Here is a 14,919-nt window from a genome sequence, read left to right as displayed (position 1 = left end):
CTGGGACTACAGGCGCACGCCACCACGCCCAGCTGATTTTTGTATTTTTAGTAGAGACGGGGTTTCACCATGTTGGCTTGGATGGTCTCAATCTCTTGACCTCGTGATCCACCCACCTCGGCCTCCCAAAGTGCTGGCATTACAGGTGTGAGCCACCATGCCTGGCCATGAAACCCCATTTCTACAAAAAAAAAAATTAGCCAGGCATGGTGGGGGGTGCCTGTAGTCCCAGCTACTTGGGAGGCTGAGGTAGGAGAATGGCTTGAGCCCAGCAGGTGAAAGTTGCAGTGAGCTGAGATCACGACACTCCACTCCAGTCTGAGCGACAGAGCAACACCTGTCTCAAAAAAAAAAACACAAAAAATAGGCCAGGTGCGGTAGCTTACACCTGTAATCCCAGCACTTTGGGAGGCCGAGGCAGGAGGATCACAACATCAAGAGATGGAGACCATCCTGGCCAACAACCCCATCTCTACTAAAAATACAAAAATTAGCTGGGCATTGTGGCACACACCTGTAGTCCCAGCTACTCCGGAGGCTGAGGGAGGAGAATTGCTTGAACCCAGGAAGCAGACGTTGCAGTGAGCTGAAATCACACCACTGCACTCCAGTCTGGTGACACAGTGAAGCTCTGTCTCAAAAATGAAAAAAAGAAAATATTTACTGAGGCCAGGCATGGTAAAGACTGAATCAAACAATTCGCTCACGCCTGTAATCTCAGCACTTTGGGAGGCCAAGGTGAGTGGATCACTTAAGCTCAGGAGTTCAAAACCAGCCTGGGCAACAAAGTGAGACCTCATCTGTACTAAAAATTCAAAAAACATCAGCCAGGTGTGGTAGCATGTGCCTGTAGCCCCAGCTACCCGGGCCTGGGAGATCAAAGCTGCAGTGAGCCAAGACTGTGCCACTGTACTTCAGTCTCGGCGACAGAGTGAGACCCTGTCTCAAAAAAAAAAAAAAAGAAAATATATTCACTAAATTTTTTTAGGTTAGGATTATGATGTATATAACTTACAATCAAATGAAATTTGTCACAAAAAAATTATGACTGTGAATACACATATGGGGGAATAGGAGAAAGAGGAGAGGAGAAGAGCAAGAAACGGAATATGTGAGTGAGGAAAAATGATTAAACAAATGGGATAAAATATTAACAATAAGTGGGCCAGGCACAGTGGCTCACACCTGTAATCTCAACACTTTGGAGGCCAAGGCGGGAGGATGGCCAGGAGGCCAGGAGAGGCAACACAGTGAGACCTCATCTCTAGAAAAAATATTTTTTAATTAGCCAGGTGTGGTGACGCATGCCTGTGGTCCCAGCTACTCAGGAGGCTGAGGCAAGAGGATCGCCTGAGCCCAGGAGGTTGAGGCTGCAGTGAGCCATGTTTGCACCATTGCACTCCAGCCTGATGAATCTGGGTAAAGGGTATAGAGGTGTTTGTCCTGCTTTGAATTTCGTAACCTTTCTGAAAGTTTGGAATTATTTCCAAGTAAGTTTTTAAAATGTTTTTTTCTGCCATGTCAACATTAAGCATAATATATTTTCACAATAAACATAGTAGTGAAACATAAAATCTAGGGATATGCTATACTTCAACTAAGACTCTCAGATGTCACTGATACTAAATGTAAAGGCCAGCATGCTCATCAAAATGCATTACATGACAAAAGTGTATGTATAGAGAACAGAGCCCACTTTGCCTGGCAGGAATCTAATAGAAGCTAAAAAGGCGTTAGTTCCTAAGTGTTCTCGGCACTACTGCTACTACTACATGGCAGGACTCTCCCCATAGGCCTCTCTTCCAAATCCCAGGAATCAGCCAATCGGTCATTACGGACTCCTGCTCTTATTTTACACATCTGGGCCGATGGGCATGTTTGATTTTGTAGACCTTCAAGCATCACTCCTAGCACATAAAAAAGTACTAAATAAATATTTAATAAATGAAAAGCCAAACTCCTATTTACTCAAGGCTGAAGCTATAATGGCTGTAGATCCTTGATTATAAAATATAGCTCTGATTCAGAAGGAAATCAGAGGCCAAGGTAAAAAAGTAAATATTTTAAAGAAGTTGGAAATCTGCTGAATGAAGTGTGAACTCTGGAAACTGAAGCCAAATAGAAAAAAGACCTTGGTTATAAACATAAATTCAAACTGCAGCTAAAATTCATACACAGAGAAATGGGGAACCCATAAGGAATGGATAAGAAATTATAAATATTCAACTATCTTGTACCCTAAAAACACCAATGAAACAGTGTAGCAGAAAAGTGCTCTCTGGATAACACATTGTCATTGTTCCCTCTATTTAATCTCCTCAAGAGCCCAACACTTCAAATACCCAATATGCCCCATATGCTCCAGCAGGATGGGGAAGGATAGAGAACATGCAACAAGGACAACTGCACTGAACATGACCTGCATCTTTCAAATATTCACGTTCAGCTTCAACACTGGTCACGTCAGAAAGCCAGCCAACATTAACCATCAAAATTTAAGCAGCTATTAAAATCGGACAATTTAGCAATCCTAAATTGGCAGATATGTAAACATTCTGTAATTCAGATGTATCTTCTGGTTTTTTAAGGGAAGCCAAGGAAAGATAAATTTGCATCAAAGGACTCTCTAATCTTCCACATATTTCCCGACAAAGGCCAGAACCTTTTATGCAAGTCTTAACATAAACCTCCACCTCCACTATACTCTGGTTTACGTGTAAAATAATAAATAGAAAGGGTTTCTGGATTTTAGGAAAACTTTTTAGTGAGTCACCTAGGTTGAGCTTCTTGAAGTGGGATGAACAGAGGTAAAGAACTAATCTAATACTCACAGCTTCCCATCCACTTTTTCTTCTCAATTCCCGGTTGTGGGGGGGGTCTGGCTTTCCATCTTTACTGGGGCTCTGTGAAGTCAATCTGGGGCCCAGAAACTGGGCCTGCCTCTGCTGGTGCACAGACCTGAGAAGAGGTGTACCACTGTCAGGTCTGTGGGTGGCTCCTGTTACAGAAACCCTCTTTTGGCAATCACTGCATTACAACAGGGACACAGATGAGTGATTAAAGGTAACTAATTCCCTTCCTCCTCTCATAGTTCAGAATATTTCTAAGCCATGTGTGGCTGCTTATGAGTGAGGGATCCATACAGCTGCTTTACTATAAAACCATTTATGATATACATCTAGCTATACAAATAATACTCTAGCCCATAGGTTTCCATTCTCTAACACCTAAAACTCAACAGTGGATAGGTAATTCTATCAAACTAGACAAGGCAGTTTTAGATTTGTATCTGGACAACACTGAGAGCAAGTCTCCCATCACAAAAGATTAACATATGTTCTACAGCCCAGAACCTGGATTAAAACACTGGTATGCCCAAAACCTGGATTAAAACACTGGTATAAGGAGCTGCTGCTAGGCAGACAGAACAGAAAATTTTACTTGCTATTGCATCAAAATGTGTAGGATTTAAATTCTGCAGGCAAATATGGAAATGTGGAAAATACAGGTTATTATATAGAAACTAATTCTTCCTTTTTCCTTTAATAAACAAATATACAAAAGACGTGTGTAAATTATCAGTGGGTGATTTTAAATTTCTGTGCCAAAACTATAACAGCTCTGAATACATAAGCCTAAGAATATTTTCAGAATAGATTCCACTATAATCACCAGTACCCAAATTATATCCATCAAAAAGTAGACTCGAATAATATTCATACAAATTAAAAGTGGTTTTCTTTTTTTTTTTTTTTTTTTTACCTTCCATAGTTCAATGGCCACAGGCTGATGTGGTGGGTTGTCACAGTATATATCTTCCACAGTTTTTTTCCAAAACTGCATTCGCATCAGTCCAATTGTTTTCTCAGAGACTGAGTCTTTAACCTATAAATAGGGTTCAAAAACTTTAGCAAATGCATTGTCTACTGTCTAAAAAATCAGTATATTTGAGGGAATTTTTTGAGTTAATGTAACTGTTCTGTATTATGACTGTGGTGGTAAATACATGACTACATTTTTTGGAACCTATAGAACACAACAAAGAGAATTTTACTGCATGTACTTTTAAATAAATTCATTCATTCATTCTTTAAGTAACTTTTAAAAAGAAGATTATTAGATTGTCTCCCTCACTCACTACTAAGAATGGCCTTCTGGTCAGGCACAGTGACTCACATCTGTAAATCCTACACTTTGGGCGGCCAAGGCGGGTGGATCACCTGAGGTCAGGAGTTCAAGACCAGCCTGGCTAATATGATGAAACCCTGTCTCTACTAAAAATACAAAAAATTAGCCGGGTGTGGTGGTGGGTGCCTGTAATCCCAGCTACTCAGGAGGCTGAGGCAGGAGAATCGCTTGAACCCGAGAGGCAGAGGTTGCAGTGAGCCACGATCACACCATTACACTCCATCCCGGGCAACAAGAGCGAAACTCCGTCTAAAAAAAAAAAAAAAGAATGGTCTTCTTAGGTTCAGGCAAGAATCACCAACACAAGCTAAATCTAGGAGGTAAATTTTGATGAGGAACATGGTCTTAAAAGGTCTCTTTACAGGCTGCTTATTAGTAGCAAGGGAAAAAGTATTAACATCTTGACTCAGTGACTAAAATTAACATTACTGCTGAGAGTCAGATGGATATTTCATGCCTCCTTGTGACTCTGAAGAGGACACAGACCACTTAGGTAATATTACACTAGGAATCCATAAGTTTAATATAATCCTGATGAAAAATAAAATAAACCCCAAATGAGAACCATTTTAATTCTTAAAAGGAGTAGTACTGCTTAAAATACGTCAATGTCACAAAACACAAAGAAAGGCTATGGAAATGTTCCAGAAAAAGGAGGCTAAAGAGACAGAAAACTAAATATAATATATGATCCTAGATTAGATCCCATATAGAAGGGGAAAAAAATGCCATAAAGGACCTTACTGGGTCATTTGACAACACTGGAAACCAGATCGTAGATCAAATAAAAGTACTGCATCAATGTTAAGTTTATTTTTTTGTAAGTGGACTGTGGTTATGTAAGAGATTATCCTTATTCTTATGAGACATACACTCAAGTTTATAGGGATAAGGGTCATGATATAGTCAAGTTATTCTAAAATGATTCATAAAAAGAGAAATGTGTATATATACATATGTAGACAGAATGATGCAAATGGGACAAAATATTAACAGCGTCATGAGTATTGTTTGTACTACTCTTACTTTTCCATATGTGAAGTTACTTCCAAATATCCTGGTGGTGGGTGGGTTTCTTAGCAATGTTTAGTGTTCAGATCCCAGTGGCATACAGTACAGCAAGACAACAGCAAGAGTAATCTTTTCAAAATATAACCAAGAGGTGATGTCTCTCTGCTCAGAACCCTCCAGTGGCTGCCCATCTCACTCAGCCAAAGTGATTTTAATGGTGTCTCCAAGACCTTACCTTTCTGACCCAGGTGCCCCTAATTGAATCTCCTCCCACGCACCCCTCCCTGCTCTGCTGGACCACCTGCCTTCTTCTGTTCTTTGAGCAGGCATAATTGCACCTTAGAGACTGCACTTGCTGTTCCTTCTGCCTAGAATACTCTTTGCCCACATATCTGTACAGCTCACTCCCTCACCTCCTTCAGATCTCTGCTCCAATGCCACCTTCTCCGTGAGGTTTCTCCTAACCATCCTACATAAAACAGGAACCCCTGGTGTACCCAGCCTTCGCAGCCTCCTTATCCTGCTTTATTTCTCTCCATAGCACTAGTCTCCATCTGATACATCACACAATGATTTATTTGTTCATTGAGTGCAGACCCTGTTTTATGTCACGTGGGTATAGCATTGAATACAGTCTATGTAAAGTCTCTGCATTCAATCAATACTTGTTGAATGAGTGAATAAACAAGGCTCCATGTGCAAAGCAGCAGCAAGATGTACAAAATGTACAAAGAAGTACAAAGTGACAGAATTCAGAAGGAACTCTGGGGGTTTATTAAAAATAAAATTGTATTGACTGGGTGCAGTGGCTTATGCCTGTAATCCCAGAACTTCGGGGGCTGAGGCAGGAGAATCACTTGAGGCCAGGAATTTGAGACCAGCCTGGGCAACATAGCAAGACTCTGTCTCTAAAAAAAAAATTGTTTTTAATTAGCCAGGCATAGTGGCACATCTACAGTTCCAGCTACTTGGGAGGCTGAGGTGGGAGGATCACTTAAAGCCCAGGAGTTCAAGGTTACAATAAGCTGTGATCGTGCCACTGCACTCCAGCCTGGGCGACCTGTCTGTAAAATTAAAAATTAAAATATTAAATTTTAATCATTTAAAAAGGATAATAAAGACCAAGGTGGGAACTATTTATGGCTAAACTGACTGATTTAATATGCTTATGTAGAGTTTACACTTGAAAAAGGATGAGGTGAAAAATCATAACCCATGACTTCCAGGAAGATACCAGAAGAAAAAACAGCCAGTCTGTTAGACTCTCTACAGACTCACAGTTGTGAATCTCAGTTGTGCCTCGGTGCCATATTCACATCCTTTTATTTGTTCCTTGTTCACTTCCTACCATATTCGCTAAGAATCTGTGTCAAAATTTGCTACTCTCTTCAAGACTCTGAACCCTCCCCTGCTCCCTCACTCCCAATATCTGACCTCTCAATTTATTACTGAGAAGACTAAGGCTGTTCCAGTTTTCACTCTCTCATCTCTATCCACCATTCCAATTTATTTTGTATTTGTACATACTCTTTCCATTCTAAAGAAGAAAAAAGAGTATCTCTCCTCTTTTGGAATTCTTAGATAAAAGTGAATTAGTATGATCTAAGGTCCTGGTTTGCTACAATTGCTTTCATTCCCTACTGACATTAAAGCTGAAACCTCAATTTAAAAAGTGCTTTGAAAAACTGCTATATACACGTAAATTATGCAATTGTTGGAAAGAATAAGGAGTAATTCTCTGACTAATCTATTTAATTAACAGACAAATGTGCAATGTTAATGGCACAGTTTTATAATATCCTCGGGAAGAGAAATAAAAAATTCCAGAATGGCATTTCTAGAACCATTAAGTTCATTAGATAGTTTTATTTTTGGTATTGAATTATTAAGCCTACACAGTTAGCAGGGAAAAGAAATCACTAGCAGAGACCTTAAACACATCTAACATATAAATTACAACTATATTTCTTTATTGTTCAGCATTAAACACATTATATCACCATTTCGCAAATAATATTTTAAGGTATCTTAATACCAGCCTGAGCCAGTTCCACATTAAAAGCCCTCAGTGCAAAAACAGAGCTTCGGGATTCTGCAGGGAGCAGCAGAGAGCATAAATAACCTTCATAATCCCGTTTCCTGTAACAGACAGAAAAAAAAGATAGTTACTCTTCACTTTCCAAGCTGCACATAAAAATACTGACCAAAATTAACTGAAAACAAAAAGGCTTCAGGTTGGGCGCGGTGGCTCATGCCTGTAATCCCAGCACTTTGGGAGGCCAAGGCGGGCGGATCACTTGAAGCCAGGAGTTCGAGACCAGCCTGGCCAACATGGTGAAACCTCATCTCTACTAAAAATACAAAAATTAGTTGGGCATGGTGGCATGTGCCTCTAATCCCAGCTACTTGAGTGGCTGAGGCCTGAGAACTGCTTGAGCCCAGGAGATGGAGGTTGCAGTGAGCCCAGATTGCACCACTGCACTCCAGCCTCCGTGACAGAGCAAGACTCTATCTCAAAAAAACAACAACAACGTGCGGCTTCAGTTCAGAAAAGGCCGGACATGTCTTATTTTTTATATCCGTTCCTTAAAAATTATGAAAAATGTACCCCATTCCACCTAATCTCTATCAATTTACTATGACTTATGTAGTACTTATAATTTTAACGTTTCAGAATCACTTTTGTTTTAGTAAGAATTCAAATGAGCTTCAAAAGTACAAATAAAGTTAAAATAGTTCAAGCAAATATTGGGGTGAATGTATGGTTTTTAAGACATATAGACAGATATATAGAAAGGCAGAGATAAGACATAGAAATTCATGTAGGACTGTGTGCACACATACATTTCCTTGCAGCACCTGCTGAAAGAGCCTAGAAGTAACAATACCCCCAGCCCCCACCCCACATTCCCAGTATTGGTGAACACATCTAGCACCCAGATCTTGGTTTCTGAAAGCATTCTCCACTGAAAGAAACTAGGGCTCTGATATTTGGATATTTGTCTCCTCCAAATCTCACGTTGAAATGTGACCCCCACAATGTTGGAGGTGGGGCCTAGTGGGAGGTATCTGGGTCACAGGGGTGGATCCCTCATGAATGGCTTGGTGCCATCCCCTGGGGGATAAGTGAGTTTATTAGTTCACGTTAGAGCTGGTTGTTTAAAAGAGCCTGGCACCTCCTCCCTTCTCTCTTTTGCTTCCTCTCTTGCCTTGTGATATGCCTGCTCCCCTTCGTCTTCTGCCGCAAGTAAAAGCTTCCTGAGGCCTTGCCAGAAGCTGAGCAGATACTGGTGCCATGCTTCTTGTACAGCCTACAGAACCATGAGTCAAAGAAACCTCTTTTCTTTATAAATTACCAAGTCTCAGATATTCCTTTATAACAATGCAAAACAGACTAACACAGACTCCTGGAAGGAATAACTGACTCCATTCCTAGGGCAGGGAAAATACAAGGTAAGTCTGAAACATGTTCTTGAGCAAAAAGTAAAGAAATGTTTAAAGAATGGAGGGAACTTCTCAAAAGAACACAGAAACTGGCTTGACAGAGTTCTCACTGGCCAAGTCCATGGCAATTTTAGGATCAAAAAATAATGACAGGGCCAGGCATGGTGTCTCATGACTATAATCTAGCACTGTGGGAGGCAGAGCAGGGAGGATGGCTTGAGGTCAGGAGTTCAAGACCAGCCTGGACAACCCAGTGGGACACTGTCTTTACAAAAAACTTAAAAAATAAAAAAATTAGCTGGGCATGGTAGCATGGGCCTGTGGTCCTAGCTACTTAGGAAGCTGAGGTGGGAGGATTACTTGAGCCCAGGAGTTCAAGGTTACAGTGAGCTATGATCATGCCACTGCACTCCAGTCTGGGTAACAGGAGATCCTGTCTCTAAAATAAATAAATAAATAAATAAATAAATAAATAAATAAATAATAGTAACAATTTGAAACAGGACTCTATGAGCCTGTACCAATAAAAATTAATAAATAGGAAGAGAAGGAAAAACTTGACAACCAATACAATGCCTACTATTAAATTTAGAAGACATGATGGAATTTTTAAAAATCACCATTTGATAACTATCATAGTATTAACTGATTCAGATAAAAATCATCAATAAATGCCTGAAAATGTTAAAGGGTAAAAGTTTGATGGAAAAAGAATACTTACATAGTACTGAAGTATCTCTCCACAAAGTATGCACTTCTTGCTTATAATTAACATTCTTAATTAAATTTACAAAAAAATCTAGAAGTCACCTTTTCAACCAGGTAATAAAAGGTTAACATCATAGTAATAGGACAAATCAATGTCATGTGCTTCCTGATACGATATAGAGAGAAAAGCTGAGTGTCCCTTCTGTGATATTCCTGCCAAAAATGCATGTCATGAGAAAATATTAAAAACCCAAATCAAAGGAGATTTCTACAAAGTAACTGGCCTATTCTCTTCAAAAAATATCAAGCTCATGAAAGATAAGACCTGAGGAATTGTTCCAGATTGGAGAAGACTAGAGAAATATAACTAAATGTAGCACATGATTTTGGATGTATGAAAGACATAATAAGATAATCAGCAAAATTTGAATGGGGTCTGTGGATTAAATGGTAATACTGGATCAATTTTAATTTCCTGATTTTGATGGCTGTACTGGGATTCTACGGGAAAGCATCCTCATACTTACGATATATAGACCAAAGTATTAAGGGCAGTTAATGGAGTATCACGTCTGCATCTTATCCTTAAATGTTTCAGAGTGTTAAAAACGAGGGAATCTGCTAAAGAGTATATTGGATCTCTGTGTACTATTTCTGTAATTTTTATGTAAATTTACAATTACTTGAAAATAAAATGTTATGAACATATAGACCTTACCATATTCACTCCAGGAAAGATGACTTAAGTATAAGGTACTTACCTACTTTAATACATTGGAACCTTCTTATAAAACAATATTTAATATGAGTCTAACCTGGGCCTCATCCCATAGAGTTTAGGTACTAAAATTCAGATTTCTCCCACTTTTCAACTGGTTCACCCTTTGTCATGTTCCTAACAGAGAACTTAAACTGCTTCTAGCCATTCCCTTGACAATCTCCCCCAATTGCCACATAAACCAAAAGAAGAGGTCACAAACAGTAACCTTGCTATCTCAAGAGTACTGCTAAAAAGATCTCACCCTAAGCAGTTTTACCTTTGGGGAACAAAATGGTTCCCCAAAAGTTTCTAAGGACAGCGAAGGCAAAGTAGCTCTATAGTTGACATTTTTAAATTGTATTTTACCATAAAAAGTCTCTAAACTTCAGAAGTGTTTAAAACACTTGAGGTTAACATGAAACAGTGAGAAAAACACTGAATGGGAATCAAACTACAATCTTAACTTCCATCACCCAACTGGTTATTAATAAAAATGACACCAATCGCTCCTGTCTATTTCCCAATTTGCAAATGAAGCTTAATAACCTATCAAGGTTATCTCCTAAAAAAAAGCAGTATGTGAAGTACTTTAAGCTTCTTAGAGGGAAATGAAAAATGAAATGAAGACATAATAGAACTGTAGTAACATTTGGAAAATAAAGTCTTCCACACAGCTAAGGATTTGCCCTATTAACAAATTTATTTTTTAATTTTGGATGGAAATTTTTCTAAACAATATTACCCCCTTCACCACATTAAACATGATATACTGATTATTTAGCCATTTCTTTATCACTTAGGATCATCGTTATAAATATGAATTATTGAACTATGGATATACAAGGAGGTCCTAAGCATCTAACCAAGATCCAGTTGCCTGAGATTATCCAGTCCCAGATAATGAGAAATGCCACATTATAGATGTATATATAACAGCTTTATATGGCAATAGGGCCAATAACCTCTCATTCATTCTAACATTTATGCAGTGCCTACTATGTGCCAGGCACTGTTCCAGACACTGTAGATGGGTACTGACTTCGATTGAGTTGAGAGAGACAGACATATGAACAAAAAGTACATGGGGTATTAGGATTGTTGTGCGTTAGTACAATGGACCTGTGCCACTGAGGCACAAAGGAAGTGATTCCCTGGTGAGATTGCAGGAAAGTAAAGAACATTAGTGCACTCCAACACCACCAGTAGTACCTCCTCCCTTCTCACTACAGCCTGAGGCTCTGTGTTTATCCTCCTCAAAGACAAAGTCGGAGAAGCCTATGTAAATTAGGTTTGAGATTTTTCCCAAGAACCTAAATTGCTAGGACAGCCCAGGATGGCGAACCCGAAGTTATGGCCTGTTATTTTTCCTGCTATTTAGAGGCCTTGCATAAAATACACGTCCAAAACAACCCTGCACAATTTCAGAAGCCAAATCTTGCAGAGATTATTGATGGACAATTAGAAGCCAGAAATTCTATTTCAAGTTTATTTTTATTTTTTAAACTTATATTTGTCATGTGTCTGAACTCTGCTAAGCATTTTTTACTATATCATCACATTTTTACCATATCATCACATTTACTATATCATCACATTTAATCCTCACAACACCAGGCTATAACGTAAGAGTAAACGTTTACAAATGAGGAAAAAACTCAATCTTTTTTTTTTTTTTTTTGAGACAGGGTCTCATTTTGTAACCCAGGCTGGAGTGCAGTGGCAAGATCTTGGCTCACTGCAGCCTCAACCTCCCATGTTCAAGTGATCCTCCCCTCTCAGCCCCCCGAGTAGCTGGGACTACAGGTGCTTACCACCATGCCCAGCTAATTTTATTTATTTTTTGTAGAGAAGGGGTCCCACTATGTTGCCCAGGCTGGTCTGGAACTCTTAGGCTCAAGCAATCCTCCCTCCTCAGCCTCCCAAAGTGCTAAGGTTACAGGTGTGAGCCATGGTGCCCAGCCAAAATGGAATCTTAAAGTAACCTTCCCAAGTGATACAGCTGGGATTAATACTCTCAAATCAGGTCTGCCTGCAAATTCAGCATTTGAAATAAGTCACTAGAGTCAAGAGCCCCCATTCCACACAAATAACATGGACAGTTTAAGTACCTCACCATTTGTAAATACAGTATATATACTTGAGAAAAACTAGCATGTGACTGAAGTAAAAAATAACTAATAATGTACTTAAATATTTTTGTTTGTTTGTTTTGAAACAGGGCCTTGCTCTGTTGCCCTGACTAGAGTGCAATGGAGCAAACTGGGCTCATAGGAGCCTCAACCTCCTGGAGTGAAGTGATCCTCCCACCTCAGCCTCGCAGTAGCTGGGACCACAGGCTGTGCCACCAAGCCCAGCTAATTTTTTTATTTTTTGTAGCAACAGCATCCCGCTATGTTGCCCAGGCTGGTCTCAAACTCCTGGCCTCAAGCAACCCTTCTGCCTAGGCTTCCCAAAATGCTGAGATTACAGGTGTAAGCCATCCCTCCAGCCTTAAATATTTGTAAATCCACAGACTATACCTGGAAGAATAGATAAGAAATTTTTAAGAGTGATTATCTCTGCAAAGTTATGACACTAGCGGCTATTGGGTGGTATACTCTGGCAACTTAAACTTTTTATCATCAAAATATAACAACTTAAATATATAAAAATAATGCAATCTTTTCACAATTTTGGCTTTTACAATTTTTTTTTTTAGCTTTTACAATTCTTAATGCCTGATTTCCATTACTGCTATCTTGTTTCTCTTACCAGTAATCAACAAATAAGGTAGGAAATAAATAATTTTTGTTTTTGTTGTTTTTGAGACTGTCGCCCAGGCTAGAGTAGTGGAGCGATCTTGGCTCACTGCAACCTCCACTTCCCAGGCTGAAGCGATCCCCCCACGTCAGCCTCTGGAGTAGCCGGGACCACAAGCGCAGGACACAACGCCCAGCTAATTTTTCATTTTTTTGTAGGGATGGGGTTTCGCCATGCTGGCCAGACTGGTCTCACACCTGGGCTCAAGCAATCCGCCGGTCTCAGCCTCCTAATGTGCGGAGATTACAGGCGTTTAGCCACGGCGGCCGGCCCACAGTTTTTAAAAGTGATTATAAACAGAACACTGAAATGCATGCATTTTGTTGTGTTATACTGCTTTTCTCTAAAATGGAATTTAAAAAAAAAAAAAACGGTTTTACTTGCATAATCAACTTCAAGGTAGTTTAGTTATTCGAGTACTTTTGGTAAGTCCTTGAGACCAAGTACTTCGAGACCTTACCCCAGTCTTTCAAATGAGACACAGCAGAAGGACAGAGGGGCTAAGCCACTAGTCTCAGCAGTCAGGCCTGGATTCCCAGGGGCCCCTGCTGCATGAACCAGGTGACCTGATTGATCCAACCCACCTCCACAAATGATTAAGGAGCGACACCCAAGTGCCAGGCCTTCCCAGCGCTACGCCCGACAAACAAAACACTTCAGGGCTCTGACTTTATGAGGCTATTCTTGTGAACCTGTGGCAAATTCTCTAATCACTATAAAACCCCATTTCCTTGTCTGTTAAATGAGATAATGACTTCCACTCACTGTGCCCTTACTATATGCCAGGAATTGTTCTAAATGCTTTATAACTCACAACCTTAAATGACAGGTCTACATGTGTCCGTCGCAACTTGTAATGAAGACTAATTACTCGTAATCTGCTTTGCATAATGCCAGGCACACAGAAAGAACTCGAAGTTGGCTACCGTTGTCATTAAAACTAATAGACGTTCTGTGAATAACAAAGGTTATTCATGCAAAAACGCTGAATTCGGTTAAAAATAAGGTTCAGATAATGCGACAAGCGTGGGCAGTCGAAGGAATTTTGCCATAATTTTGTGACCCACGTGAATGTTCCTGTGGGCCCGCTGCCTCCGCACATCCGCACCCGGCGCCCACTAGAACGCACACCCAGAGGGGCACGAGGAAGACGCCGGTCGGCTCGCTCAAACCTCAGGCCAGACGCTAGGCGCAGCCGCTCCTACCCCGGGACCCCGCTTCCCGCCGCGCCAGGGAAGGTCGTGCTCGCTCACCGCAGCAGCTCCAGGCAGTAGTGGTCAGTGCCCCAGGCGCCCGGTCCGCTGGCCGCGGCCACGCTCCGCCCAGACACCTCCGGCCCGGGCAGCCGCCGCACGCGCGCGTACAGACCCAAAGGCGGCCGGCGGCAGCACAGGCCGGGGATGCCAAGCCGCAACGGCCCCCAGGCCGAGCTTTGCGCGGAGGCCGCCATGACGCCGGCACTGCGTGCCCTTCGACCCCACGCCGTCGGCGCGCAGCTACGCCCCTGCCACGCCCCTGCAGGTCCCCCTACGCTCCTTTGAGTCGCGGGAAGGCAGCCTCTGGACGCTGCTCAAAGAAGAGACAGGTGTCGCTGTGGTCCTCTGCATCTGGGCCGCCGCCGCGACTCTTCGGCCTTCGTTCCAGGAAAGACCCGCCCAAGTCCGTCCGACCCCTCCTGGGCTCTTCCCTTTCCCCCACGTGCATCCACAGGCGACCTCAGAGCACCTACAAGAAGTGATGGGTGCTGCTGGTGAAAGAAGTAGCTGCCAAAATCACGCCCCGCCGCCCCTATGCCCCAAATCCACCATGAGGACAGAACACCTTGCACTGTTTCTCAACAGGGGCTCCCTTGGCACTTTGGGCGCAATAGCGCTGTCCCGCACGTTGCTGGAAGTTTGCCATAGGTGAATGCCCAGGCTTGGTGACCACCAAACGCCCACACACCCCCAAAGGCCTCTGGAAATGTCGCCCTGTTTGGGAACCACTGGCCACCTAACACCTCCAGCAGA

General features: G+C 41.5%; 1 protein-coding gene across 7 annotated transcripts in view; it reads right to left on the bottom strand.

Moving 5' to 3' along the window:
• NDUFAF6 (NADH:ubiquinone oxidoreductase complex assembly factor 6) overlaps positions 1–14,397 on the bottom strand; it is a 51,258-nt gene extending 36,861 nt beyond the window's left edge. For 3 of the 7 annotated variants that reach the window (XM_054518691.2, XM_024250812.3, XM_063726733.1), the window contains exons 1-3: positions 14,164–14,397; positions 7,239–7,338; positions 3,763–3,885 (exon numbers count right to left, since the gene is read on the bottom strand). In XM_054518691.2, coding sequence (XP_054374666.2) covers positions 3,763–3,885; positions 7,239–7,338; positions 14,164–14,360 — 420 coding nt within the window. In that variant the 5' untranslated portion in view covers positions 14,361–14,397. Of the gene's footprint in view, positions 1–2,831; positions 3,026–3,762; positions 3,886–7,234; positions 7,339–14,163 lie in introns of those variants that run through there. The other 4 variants (XM_024250816.3, XM_024250813.3, XM_024250823.3 and 1 more) reach the window with 4 other exon arrangements.
• Positions 14,398–14,919: the final 522 nt, after the last annotated feature.

This window comes from Pongo abelii, chromosome 7 (assembly GCF_028885655.2).
Source record: "Pongo abelii isolate AG06213 chromosome 7, NHGRI_mPonAbe1-v2.0_pri, whole genome shotgun sequence".
Taxonomy (NCBI): Eukaryota; Metazoa; Chordata; class Mammalia; order Primates; family Hominidae; genus Pongo; species Pongo abelii.
Note: the sequence above shows the minus strand (reverse complement) of the source record. Positions and strands in the feature narration are given on the sequence as shown.